Raw genomic sequence first — 14019 nt, forward strand, 5'->3', positions numbered from 1 at the left:
AATCAATAAGAACATGAATAGTATTGTATAATAAACTTGTGTTAAGGTAGATCTAGTGTCCCGGTGTATTAATAAAGGTGTTTCTGATATGAGCAGGATTATTTTTATGCAACTGCAAACTCCACAGTAAAGCGAGAACCTGAGCCTCACAGCTGCAGGGACAGACCCCCAAAGCCCCGATATATGCCTTCAGTCACACCGAACCTCAGGTTTGCTGAGCCCTGGAGGATTGAGGGGTTCTCTCTGAGAAGAAGTAGAGACGAGACAGCAACGGCTCAGAAGAGCGAGGGAATGAGATGGGGCATAGGTTGAAAAAAGAGGTCGGACTGAACCTGCTCCCGACTAGGACATTGGTGGACTGTTATCATTAACCCCAACCATAATAATAAAACGATGACATCACGTTCAAACACCTTCCTAGAAGCACGGAGTAAATGGACTATAAATTCTAACTTGAACTCCTTTATAAAGTTATCGTTGAGCCATTCCACCAGATCCAGAACCTTTTGCCAAGCAAACGCTCACCAATAAACACTTCCCTGCCCCCGCCCCCCCCTCCTATCCAGCCTCAGACTTCAAGGCCGAGGAACTATAAATAATACTTTTCTCCCATTAGCGCTGGCAGTCCGCTCCGAGCTCCGAGCCGGTTATCCTTGTCCTGATCTTCATCAGGATCCCCTTACTGAGTCTGAGTGCCCCTCCATGAGGACCGAGGCATGAGGCTGCTGTGTCCCTCTGTCTGGACGTCTTCTGGGCTTTTCCGACAAAACCGCCTGGCCCGCAGCCCATTGGCTGGTGGAACATCAACAACCTATATCAACAACAGCAGGGATAGAGGGCTTAGTGGGAGCTGGCTGCAGACAGATTTTCCATTTCTGCACACCTATTTTACCTTCTGTTTATAAGTTGTGCCCGTACTTTCTGGGAAGGATTGTAAATGTAAAGGTGATTTGTTTCATTGACATCTTGTTATTTGCCTGCGAAGAACCTCATTAAAAACTTCAGCAGAAGAAAAAAGCACAGAGGCATCTCTGTGGGCAGCAGGAACGATGGTTGAATCTGGAGATCTTCATTCGTTGGTCTCCAGCCAAATGAGAGCTTGTCATTCCCTCAGAGCGCCATCGCCTCTGTCAGGAATCGATGGCGTTTACATGTAGAGGGCCGGTGATGGCTCCGTATCGCTACCTTAGATAATCTGTATGTCTCGGCTCCTCTCGAGGAAGAATCCGGATGGTGGGCTGACTTTACGGCGCGTTAGAGAGAGAGGAGCGAGCGCTAAGTAGCTTCTGTAATTACCAAACCTGAAAGGGCTGTGATCCAGACGGGCTCCAATCAATTACCCATAAACGGCCAGGATGGGGTTGGAAAGGTCTGAGGGAGGGGTGGCTGGGAGGTGAACCCCAAGGGGGTTCTGGGGGGGGGGGGGGGGGGGGGGGGGGTCGCTTTGTATTCCTCTGATCGCAGGTGCCATGCTGAGGGTAACAGCCGGGGTAATGCCCCTGAGCAAGGCACTCCAGGGTTGTGGTAGTGGTTGCTTGTTGGGAACCTGTGGATCTGTTCGAGGTGCAGCTTCTAGTGGAACGGGCTTGGCTGATTTTATCTACATAATTAGTTTTAATTGCTGTTGTGTCCAAGGAAAAAACACGATTGGTTGTGCTGTCCTTAACTTAGAATGAGCCGTTTATATCCTCATCCCTTTCTTCCTTGAGAGCTTTTACCTCCAGTTTGGCAGACCACATAATAGAACTGATGAATCTACCAGGAATCTCCTCTCTGAAGAGCCTCCTCGCCCCCTCCTCTAACCCTGCAGTCCGCAGTGTGGCTGTAGGCTTCCCTGGCATAGTAACAGCCGTCCATATATCCACTTTATACATCCCTCTCTCTTAGAAACGCTTACTTATATAGCCTCCCTCAAACTGAGTTCTCAACAGAAACGATGACAACAGCTAAATCTAAAGCCCACATACACACACCATCACACCAACACACCTTCACACAAACACACCAACACACCATCACACCAACACACCGCGGTGAAGAACAGAGACGGCCAATGGGATAAAAATACACTCAGTTGTAAAATACACACGAGTAACAAGACACCCACTGCTAATAAAACACGTCTGAAGTCGGTTTTAAAAGCTTCATTAAACCATCAACCAGAGGAGAAGAGAGTATGAGAGAGATCTACGGACTCTGTTAAGGACACTCATAGTGGACCGGTCTTGGTCTAGCTCAGGTCCTTAGAATCTACAGACTGTGTGGAGGACCTTCAAAGTGGACCGGTCTTGGTCTAGCTCAGGTTCTGACGGAGGAGGTCAGAGTGTTTGTGTTGTCCCCATCAGGTTCACGCCCTGCGTTGGCCTTCAGGCAGAGCGGACCTCTTTGTTCATCCAGGGTGAGACGTTTCTCTCCGACTCCTTAAAGCAGAGTGGAGAGCGTGAGTTCAGCCCGGTGTTTATCAGGGTTATTCTTAGTCTGCAGAGCGGCTGGCCTGCTGCCCTTCTAAACCATTCAGGACTCAGACCTCCTCAGCGGACCCTCTAGTCCTGTTATCACTGGGACAGGAGAGAGGTCTCCTCAGGTCTGCTCCTGTCCTGTGTTCCCGATGACCAGAGAGAGGTCTCCTCTCAGGTCTGCTCCTGTCCATGTGAGGGTCCTCTCCATGGTTTCCCTGGCGTCTCCTGATGCAGGCAGCGCTCCAGGTGTGAACGTTCTGAATCTGATCTGGGGCCAGAGTGAACCCAAAGCCTGAGCCAAGCAGCATAATGAACTCCTAACGCTCACTGCCCAAGGTTCACTGCTTTAGATTACATCTTCTAGTTGAGAGGAAACAGATTTCCACAAATAGAAAGAGAAACAGCACCTCTGCAGCAACAGTTTACTGTGTGTCGGTGTTCAAGGTCTGAGCTCATGTCTGACAGCCATCTTGTGAAGGGGGGGCGGGCTGTGGTGCGGTGGGGGGGGGGGGTTGTTGCCGGGCAGGGTGTGTGTCCTGTTGGGACAGAGGTGTTTAATTATGGGATGTCATTTTGTTTGTCTAAGATTAGTGTTAGAGTCAGAGACCTTCCTATTGGCTTTGTGGGAATTCAGTAGAAGAAGAAAGGAGTCCATTAACCGTTCACCGCACGTCAGGACTTAATGTGATCTCCTTACCCTGTAGATCTAATCCTGTGTGTGTGTGTGTGTGTGTGTGTGTGTGTGTGTGTGTGTGTGTGTGTGTGTGTGTGTGTGTGTGTGTGTGTGTGTGTGTGTGTGTGTGTGTGTGTGTGTGTGTGTTCTGAGCTTCAACTTGTTTACTTTGTGTCTATTTTGCCACTATGCTGCAGAATGACTGGAATTTGCTGCAAGGTTTTCCAAACCTCCTACACTCAGCAACCGCACACACACACACACACACAAAGAGCCTCACACACACAAATACGCGCACAAACACACACACACACACACACACACACACAGCCTCACATACTCTCCCACATACCCGCACAGACAAGCACACGCAGCCACTCTCAAGCGCACACAAACTCTCTGCATGAGCACATACTGACCAACTCAAACACACAAAAACCATCACACACATCCACAAATAACCCCACGCACACACGGAGCAGAACTCTTCGTCTCTCACACCTCTGCCTCCGTCCAGAGGCCGGCAGCAGCAGGTTGTAAATTAAAAGCGCAGTTAATAGCATCCTTGGGAGCCTAATAGCCAATGAGAGGCCTCCGCTCGCCTGTCTGAGTTTATAAATCAGAGAACAACACAAGGTGACCTGCAGACATGGCTGAAGGGTTTCCCTCACAAACACACATACACCCACACATACACACACACAAACACACACATACATACAAACACAAACATGCACACTCACACAGGCGTGGCAGGCGGTGTTAACAATAGACTCAGGGCTGTCTGAGCTTGTCATGGTTCTCGTCAGAACCCACGAAAATTAGGATTTTATTCTAATTGCAAACTTTATGTGTTTCTCTATATTAATGTGGTCATAGTTATAGTCACATTTTCTCCATCTCTCTCTGTCTGTCTCCTTGGTTCTCTCTCTGTGTCTCTCTCCCTGTGTGTGTGTGTGTGTGTGTGTGTGTGTGTGTGTGTGTGTGTGTGTGTGTGTGTGTGTGTGTGTGTGTGTGTGTGTGTGTGTGTGTGTGTGTGTGTGTGTGTGTGTCTGTGTATGTGAACAGGGTACCACCACAGCCTGCCGTCCTCGCCCTTCTCCTCTGGTCCTGAAGGTCAAAGGTTACCCCCGTCGGGCACGCTGTCGTCTGAGTTCCTGAACCAAGGCGGCCCCGCCCGCATCCTGCTGCTGGTCTGCAACGCCGCGCAGAACGTCAGGTAAAGGACCTCCAGACCGGGGTACTACCGGGTACTACCAGGTACTCTGACCGTCAGGTAAAGGACCTCCAGATCGGGGTATGAGCAGGTACTCTGACCGTCAGGTAATAGCTGCTCAGACAGAGTGACACACTCACACACTGTGGCGTAATACAATAAGAGAGTCTGAAAAGCTAAACTTTCACAGCCCAGACATAGCTCCACACGTCCAAACACACCGTGCCGCGGCTGGCTCTTGGTCGTTTCTCTAAATTGGAGGATTATTTCAGTCAAAGTGATAAAATTGCAGATAACAATGTTACAGTCATGTTAGACAAATGGCAACGATTAAAACAAGGAAAAAAATGATACTCTTAACACCAGGAAGTGTAATTCCACCTGGCTACATAAACACTGTAGGAACTCCCCAGTGGAGTCATGTGACCCTGAAGTTCTAGAAGAGCCCTTCTCTCAGAGAGAACTCCAAATCTCAGTCCGATATAAACATCGGACCCATGGTGGCTTTTAGACACCCAGGTAATGCTGACATTATACTGGAAGGGTTCAGATGCACCAAGAATTCTTCGCTCAGAATTCTTAGTGTGCCTCGGTCTCTAAGTCCGTGAAATGGGGACCTGGATTAGTTTGTTTGCGGACGCTATAGTGAACGACGCCGCAAGAAGAGGGGACAGGAACAAATGTCACGACAGAGACAGCGCCACTAATTAACCCGAGGTCTCTGAGCACCGCCCAGTCCTTTAGTGCTCCTGAGACAGATCAGGTCAGCCTCCTACAATCACAACACCAGGGAATGATATTAGCCATCAGGCCAAGGGCTGTGCATTGAAATGTCTCCAATGTGTGTGTGTGTGTGTGTGTGTGTGTGTGTGTGTGTGTGTGTGTGTGTGTGTGTGTGTGTGTGTGTGTGTGTGTGTGTGTGTGTGTGTGTGTGTGCGTGTGCTTCATTACATCTTTGTGTGAAGAATATTAATATGTGTGTGCGCACATATTCTCACACACGCATCTTTGACACGTGCACACAGAGGAGAATCCAGAGATGAGTGTGTGAGCCTGTTAACGGGCGTGTCATGTGATCTTCACTCTGAACCCGAGGCCCCCCCCTCCTCAATCCCATCATGCTCTCTGCTCTCTGCAGATGTTCACAGGAAGAGATAATGAGATCGGCCCTCAGGAGCCGCTGAGGGCCAAAGCAATCCTGCCTTCAATTAGCACGGATGGAGAGGGGGCCCTGGGTCTGGCAGCAGGGCCCCGCTCCACCATCTAGACGGGGCCCTGCTCCACCTTGGCCCCCTGGTGGAGAGGTGGCCCCTCTCGGGGGCCCTGGGTCAGTCACTAGGGCCCCGCTCCACCGTCTAGGCCGCCGGGCCCCCCTTGTGGAGAGGAGGCCCCTCTCAGGGTCTGTTTGGAGGAGTCCCGACAGAAGTAAGGAGGAGGTGGAGGAGGTGGAGAAGTGGCGACCGTAGTAAGGAGGAGGTGGAGGAGGCAGAGGAGTTGCCACAGTAGTAAGGAGGAGGTGGTGGAGGAGGAGCAGTGGCGACCGTGCTAAGGAGGAGTTGGAGGAGGTTGGGGAGTAACGACCGCAGTAAGGAGGAGGAGGAGGTGGAGGAGTAACGACCGCAGTAAGGAGGAGGAGGAGGTGGAGGAGTAGTGACCGCAGTAAGCAGGAGGAGGAGGTGGAGGAGTGTGTGTGGCAGGATCCTGTGTCGACGTCTCTCTCTCTCTCTCTCTCTCTCTCTCTCTCTCTCTCGACCCCCAGGTTCGGGCCTCCCTTCCTGATGCGTGAGGACCGCTCTATCTCCTGGGACCAGCTGCAGCAGAGTGTCCTCAGTAAGCTGTATTACCTGATGATCAACGGAGCGCAGGCTCAGGTAGCCAATCACAGGCCTCCTCTCACAGTCAGATCAATACCACAGCCAATTACACGCCTTCTCTCACAATCACAGATATATCACAGCCAATCACACGCCTTCGCTCACACTCAGACACAGCCAATCACACGCCTTCTCTCACGGTCAGAGAAACACCACAGCCAATCTCACACCTTCTCTCACAGTCAGAGGAACACGTCAACCAATAACACGCCTTCTCTCACACTCAGAGACACAGCCAATCACACGCCTCCTCTCATGGTCAGAGAAACACCACAGCCAATCACACGCCTTCTCTCACAGTCAGTACAATACCACAGCCAATCACACGCCTCCTTTCACAGTCAGAAAAATACCACAGCCAATCGACCTCAGCTTAAAAAAGATAAAGCAATCTGCCTTTCAGATTCCTCGGTTGTCTCAATTAAAAACAACAACATCCCATCCAATTATTTGCCCAACCATCGTCATGGTAACAACAACAACATGAGAATGATGAGCGGCTGGAGGGCAGCGTTGTTTCCACAAAGGGCCGGTTCAACCCATTGGGTCTTAATGAGTGCTTAACGAGCCGTCCTTAACAAGTGCTGCTTAACGCGCGATGCACTTAGCCAATATACAATGATACGTTTAATTGTGAGACATTTGCATATATATTGCCATGAGACTTCCCTGTGTTGGCGAGCCGGCTGTGATTGGTAGACGGCATGTGGCCCACTGTGTCGTCCTCTCCTGAGTGATGAGGTCGGCCAGCGGTACGGCAGCTTAATGAAACTGATGAACACCGCTCAGACTGACGGTATGTGTGTCTGGGAGGACGTCTGACTATCTGACATCCCTTATCTGCTCTGTCTGGCTGTCTGTCTGTCTGTTTGTGTGAGAGTGGGTATGTGTCTGTGTGTGTGTTTCTACATACTGTATGTACACACACACACTACATGCTGTACACACACACTACATACTGTACATAGACACACACACACCATCATTTTTGCGAAAATTACAGCATCAAGTATTTACCAAAGCGGTGTAATACCTTTAATTATGGACTGTTTATCCCATGGCCTCATGTTTGTTGACATGTCTTCCAAACACTGACCAGTCAGACGACGGGATTTGCAGTCCACCAATCAAAGCACAGCGCTCTGAAACCTGACTGAACCTCTGCACTTTGAAACCTGACACCTCCCTCACTTTGACATTCATTTGAATTTGGAGATCAGAGTTGTGTTTCTATCCAGGCCTCTTCGTGGAGGTCTCAGTGGGCCGTGAGGTTTAGGCTCTGCTGGTTCAGGCTGAGCCAGTGGGAGGAGGTCCTCCACGACCGAGCAGGGGTGACGGTGGACCTCTGTGTCTTACAGCCCTGTCTGGGTGGTCTTCACACGTCACGCCTGTAACCTTACGCTCAGGCAGAGAGGGAAACTAGTTTCGCCTTCCCTCTCGTTGTTTGTCTTACATTTAAATTGTGGGCGTTTAGCAGATGCTTTTATCGAAAGGGACTTACAATAAGTATTTTTAATTTGTCAGAAGAAAGAGAAACAACAATGTATCTCTGTCGGTACAGTAGGGATGTTCATAGAACCAAGTGACGAGCACTAACAATCACCATTCCCTGTATACAACAGAGATAGCTAGGGTAAGATGCTACACAATGCTAAGAACTGTTTTTAAGTGCCGGTATGTACAACATAAAATAAGTTTGTAATGACGGGGGTGTGGGGGGGCTAAGGGGGAGGCTGTGCAGGGTCTAGGTGAGCTCTTCCCCCTGAGGTCTCTGTGAGCCGTGCGTCCGAGACGGTGTTGGAGGTGTCAGAGCAGTAGAAGCGCGGAACACGTGGCGTCCGCTAGCTCCCCCCCCGTGTCACCCACACCCCCATCAGGCGTGAGCTCCCTGCACTCTGACGCCTCCAGGCCTGATGTGGTCGGTTTGGTTTGGAGGTGAGCCAAAGTCTCAGCTCCCTGGGGGACAGAAACGTCCTCCTCTCTGAGAGACACAGACCGCAGCAGGACCTGTTCCTGAGGACCCAAGCGTGTTCCTGTGTGTCTGCGCCCATCTCCATGGTCCATTAGAACAGGGTCTAAGTGAAGAGAAGCTTTATTGCTTTCTGAGGAGAGAAGCGCTCCAGCCAGATGGATCTCTAGCTATTCCCTCCCATGGTGAGGCTGTGATCCAACCTGCCCTCTGTACTCTACTATCTGCCCCGACTGCAGACATTGGGGATCAAACCCAAGACCTTTCTCCTGGCCACTAGACCCCTACCCACTAGACTATCCTGCCCCCCGGCCAGAGGTCAAAGGTCGCTTTGATCAGGTAGAGATTGTTGCAGAGCTTCTTGAATCTGAGTTGTTCACTCCGTGGTGGAGCCCGGAAGTGTGGTCGTGGTTTACAGCACGTTTACGGTTCTTATTTTCCTGTAATACTCGTATACCAAATGTCTAAGATTCAGCGCGTTGTTTAATGACACGCATCGAGTACCACAAGCTGAGCGGAGAAGTCATGGATTGTACGACTTTAATGTATGGTCTATAAAATTATACCTTAACTCATCTCGAACTTTAAGTTACGATGCATCATCATAAAAGATGATCTTCTTTATTGGTACAGCCCACCACATAGGCATATTCAGATTCAGACTTTATTGTCATTGTTCAAACTTGTACAATGAAATTGGGGTGCTGCTCACTACCCATAGTGCAAAATAAAGTGCAAAATAAAGCAGTGCAAAAATACAAACACGAACAACAGCAATAGGCACAATAAATATAAATATGCAGGCATAAAATATAAGTGTCTTTTTTAAATAAATAAATATGATTTCACATGTCCATTGGGGGGCGGGGTTAGGCGTTAAGTAGACGAATTGCCCAGGGGTAGAATATATATATTGAGGTCTTTGGTTAGATTTGTCCTCACTGTGTTGCCGTCTGCTTGTGTCCACAGAACGCCAGAGTGTTGTTCAACGTCCGCGTCGTGGGTGGGGCCTCTAGCTCAGGACCCTACTGCTACCTGTCGCCGCAGGATGGCCGGCCCCTCTACCACCCCGCTGTGGAGCGGTAAGCAACCCTCTAACCCTGTCTACCAACCCTCTACCGCCCCTCTACCCCCTCCCCTCTGTCCGTCTGTCTGTTTGTCTGTATCGTCTCTATCATCTCTCCCTCTCTCCGTCTCTCTGTCTCTCCTATCTGTCTCTCCTCTCTGTCTCTCCTCTCTGTCTCTCCTCTCTCACTCTCCTCTCTCACTCTCCGTCCCTTTCTCGCCTCTCATTTCGTTCTGTAACTTCTTTCTTCACCATGAGAGCAGTGACCCCTAGAGGCTAGAGACCCACGGTGCAGGTTTAGTGTGTCTCAATCCGCCTATAGAGGGAGCAGCCTCCACTGTCAGTGAACAGTGGGTGACCTTACAGTCCTGCTCCTGTTGGATAACCCTTGACCTTTGCTCCCTGCAGGGCTCTGAGGCAGTGCGGGTCGGGGGCCCCCCCCCATGTCAAGCTGATCATCGAGTGGGAGCCCCGAGTCAAAGACTGGTCAGTGATGTCCTAACTACTACTGTTAAATGATCTATTATTCTGATATGATATATTATACCACTGATGAAGACCAACCCTGGACTCTGATGCTCTCCACTGACCAGTGGCTGTTAACTCCTCTGGGATAAAGCCTCCACTAAATACCTAAAGGAAATATAATAACCACCCTGCTCCCCAGCCTCTCTCTCCCCCCTCTCGGCATTCAATACCATAATTCCCCCCAGCCTGATCCAGAAGTTGAGGTTGTTTTGAATCAACACCCAAATATGCAACTTGGTGCTCAGCTTCCTCACTTACCGCCCCCAGGGGGTCAGAGTGGGGGGAGGTGTAATGTCAGGACCCATCCTCCACAAGGGCACCCCCCAGTGGTGCATTCTACCACTGCTCTACCACATCTACACGCATAACTGCATAGCCTCCAGCAGTTCAACTTCCATCATCAGGTTCGCTGATGACACTGCGGTGCTGGGTCTTATCACCGACAACAACGAGCAGGGCTACCTGAACCTAGTAGCAGACCTGGCACCGTGGTGTAAAGGCAACCACACACCGGACCAACTGCCCGATTTCGTCGGTATATGAAGTCGGGCTATTTAATCTGGCTGACTCGAACACCGACATGGGTGGTGTCATGCCAAATTTGTACCGGCTGCCAAATTTGTACCGGGCACATCAACAGTTGTCCGTTGCCAGGCAACGGACAACTGATTACGTAAGGGTTGTCCGTTGCCGGGCAGGTTTCAAAAAAACATTCGCGCTCATGTTGCCAAAGGCGAAATAACATAATACAGATAACGGATGGCTAGATAACACTTGTTTTTACTTTATATTTGTATTGTATTGAATTGTTTAATCAAATTTAGCCAGTAAACTGAGTGTTTAAAGCGGGTTTCAAAAAACATTCGCGCTCATGTTGCCAAAGACGAAATAACATAATACAGAAAACTGATCGCTAGATAACACTTGTTTTTACTTTATATTTGTATTGTATTTAATTGTTTAATCAAATTTAGCAAGTAAACTGAGTGTTTAAAGCAGGTCAAGGACGAAATAGCACAATACAGATAACGGACTAGTGCGAATGAACGAGCTTGAAGGTTTGCGAATGTTCGGGAACCTTTCACGTCATTCGACGCGATCGTCCGTTGCCAGGCAACGGACAACGCGATCATCTGTTGCCAGGCAGGTTTGGAATGGATTACGTATGGATTACGCGCCCGGTACAAATTTGGCAGCCGGTACAAATTTGGCATGACAGCGCCACACACCTACGGGATTCCAGCCGACGCTGTACGTTCCGCGCTTGCGCGAGATGTAATGTTTCCAAAACAACAGGCGGCGCTAATCTGGCTTCACTGATTAGCTAGTCAAGCTGCTAGCCCTCCACCAATCAAAATGGTAAAAGAATGACCGACTCGAATGGGCGATTACACATGTTAGATCGGCTGAAATGAACGCCGACGTGGCCGATTTGAGCGACCACGGCAAATAGACTGATGTCACTGGCGCCGATTTTCTTACTGACGACCGATTTTCGGTCCGGTGTGGGCTTGCCTTTAAGGTGCGAACACACCAAGCGCGTTAAGGCCTCCACACACCGGCGCCGCAGCGCAGTGTCGCGTATTTTACGCACGTCAAAAGCACGCCCCTAGCACCAACAGGAGGCGGCGCGACGGCCGCGCTGCAGTATAAAATCAGGAAGTCACCTGTCAATCAACCGCAGCAAAGACACGAAACGCAATGGGTGAGTAGCCTATTGTAGCCTAGTTTATTTATTTTCCATCTTTTTGGCTGAATAATTGGAAAGATGTAGGCTAATCTGCGCAGTGAAAGTATGTTTTCAAGCATCAGATCAACTTAGTTTGTAGGGCACTTTATCGTTTTATTTACTGTCATTTCTTATTTATTTTATATTTTGCAATTATTCATCTACTGCATCAACAATCTCAATAACTGCAGGACCTTCTATTAAGCCTTTTTAGTATATAGTGCAGTCACCTTTTAAGGCCAATTGTTATTGTGTGTATTTATTGTATTGAGCTCCTGGATGGCTTTATTGATCCCCATTGGGGCCAATACAGTATCTATCTATCTATCCATCTATCTATCCTTAACATAGCCACACATTTACATGTATGCAGCCAGTAGTTATCCATTTTAATTGAGCAAGCTCTTTTACATTTTATTGAGTTTTTTTTATTTCAACAGAACAAATAACTGTTGCCAGACAGAGGGGGGCTGCCCTTCTTCTCCTGCAAGGAGCAAGGAGAAGAAGAAGGGTGTGCACCCCATCAATGAACGGAGACAAGAACAGGGGGTATGCCACAATCTGGTCCAGGAGCTCCGTGCAGATCCTGAGAGGCACGCCAATATCTCAATTCGCTACTAAGTGTGCAATGGCAGAACCATATGGTGCAGCCTATATGATGACCTATAATCTAGTTATTATCCCTCTCTGGTATACTCTTTTGCATATATATACTTTTTTTTATCCCTCGGGATAAATACAGTGATGTTATTGCTGTGCTGGATTCAGTAGCCAGTGTATTTTATTTGAGTGCTCGAGACACTTAATGTTATTTTTCCCTAAATCCAGAGAGACAGTTAATACATGATCTGATACCAGAGAGAGTTATTACATGACAATGTATTTGAGCTTTGCCTGTGTTTCCTTTTACTTATCTATTTTATTGTATGAGAATGTTTCTATGTGAAGCACTTTGAGTCTGCTTCATGTATTAAAAGTGCTATATGAATGAAGTTGCCTTGCCTTAAATAAAAAAATATTAATCTGGTTTCTACCTACATGGTGTGATTATATGTGACTTGATTTCGTCTATTTCCCATTATGATTAATGGTTTGGGTAATTAGTCCACCATTGTTGATTTCTCACCTGAAGATCCAATCTCCAGAGCTATGGCTCGCCAGGCAATGACCTTTTTGGAGTTGTCCTTGTAATGACGGGAACTTTGGTCATACAATTCGACATATTTTTCCACCTCGACGACCAGTCTCTCATCGTCCATTCTCGTAATTGTTTATCACAAACGAAAGAGGGCGACATCCAGTGGTGAAGGGTAGATATGGAGGTGCCTACGGGACCCGGGATGTACAAACCAGCTTTTACAAAGCGCTTTTTCAGGGGCGTCGACGCTCGGGAATAGTACATTGTCTCGAAGAGTAGTTGGGCGGCGCGGCGCGGAACGCTGCCGCGCGGCTAGTCGGCGCCGGTGTGTGCTAGTACACCCGGAATAATGGGGGCAGACTTTTTGACGCGACGCTGCGGCGCCGGTGTGTGGAGTAACCCCTGACTGCAGCCCGCAGATCGAGGAGGAGCTAAATGTGGGCGGGGTTAAACGTTTAACCCCGCCCACATTTAAGGACAATTCCGCGCAGTATCATACGTTCTCCAGCTTTCGAGCGGAGGAGCTAAATGTGGGCGGGCTTAAACGTTTAAGCCAGCCCACATTTAAGGAAAATTCCGCGCAGTATCATGGACCAGACGGAAATACGTTCTCCCGCTTCTGTCTTTGGTTTATTTGACTTAGCTAATATAATTGTGTACGAGTGTACGAAATAATATGTGTCTATACTAAAAAAGACATTTGAAATGACAAGTTAAAAGTAGGAATGTCTAAGTCTATCAAATGCATGAACCCTTTTCCATATTACCGGTAAGTCATTGTGCTGTGCTGTGCTGTATTGATGTTTGAGAATGTGCTGCCGGATCTCCGCCACCAGATGGCGCCCGAGAGGAAAGAAACATGGGTTAAACGTTTAACCCCGCCCACATTTAGCTCCTCCTCGATCTGCGGGCTGCAGTCAGGGGCACTTGGGTGTGTGGAGGTGTCACGTTAAAATTGTACCGGGGGCGAAAATTGTACCGGCCTACGTCATCGTTTGTTTACATCCTGACAACCTGACAACCTGCCCTGCAACAGACGACGCGATGCAGAAAACATGTTTCCAAACGACGAAATAACATAATACAGATAGCGGATCGCTATCTGAATTATGATATATAGCGATAACACTTGTATTTGTATTGTATTTAATTGTTTAATCGAAACAATAAAGAAACTTGACCGCGAAACGGGCGATCGCGTCAAATCACGCGTCAAATCACGTAGGAAGGTTCTTGAACATTCTAGACTATGAAACCTGCTTATAACACTCAGTTTACTAGCTAAATTCGATTAAACAATTCAATACAATGCAAATATAAAGTAAAAACAAGTGTTTTCTAGCGATCCGTTATCTGTATTATGTTTC

General features: G+C 48.5%; 1 protein-coding gene across 1 annotated transcript in view; it reads left to right on the plus strand.

The window, feature by feature from the left end:
• LOC130402176 (ubiquitin carboxyl-terminal hydrolase 43-like) overlaps window positions 1–14019 on the plus strand; it is a 56846-nt gene that overhangs the window by 30318 nt on the left and 12509 nt on the right. The window contains exons 7-10 of the mRNA XM_056606308.1: window positions 4201–4351; window positions 6108–6219; window positions 9161–9273; window positions 9666–9743. Coding sequence (XP_056462283.1) covers window positions 4201–4351; window positions 6108–6219; window positions 9161–9273; window positions 9666–9743 — 454 coding nt within the window. The remainder of the gene's footprint in view (window positions 1–4200; window positions 4352–6107; window positions 6220–9160; window positions 9274–9665; window positions 9744–14019) is intronic.

This window comes from Gadus chalcogrammus, chromosome 2 (assembly GCF_026213295.1).
Source record: "Gadus chalcogrammus isolate NIFS_2021 chromosome 2, NIFS_Gcha_1.0, whole genome shotgun sequence".
NCBI lineage: Eukaryota > Metazoa > Chordata > Actinopteri > Gadiformes > Gadidae > Gadus > Gadus chalcogrammus.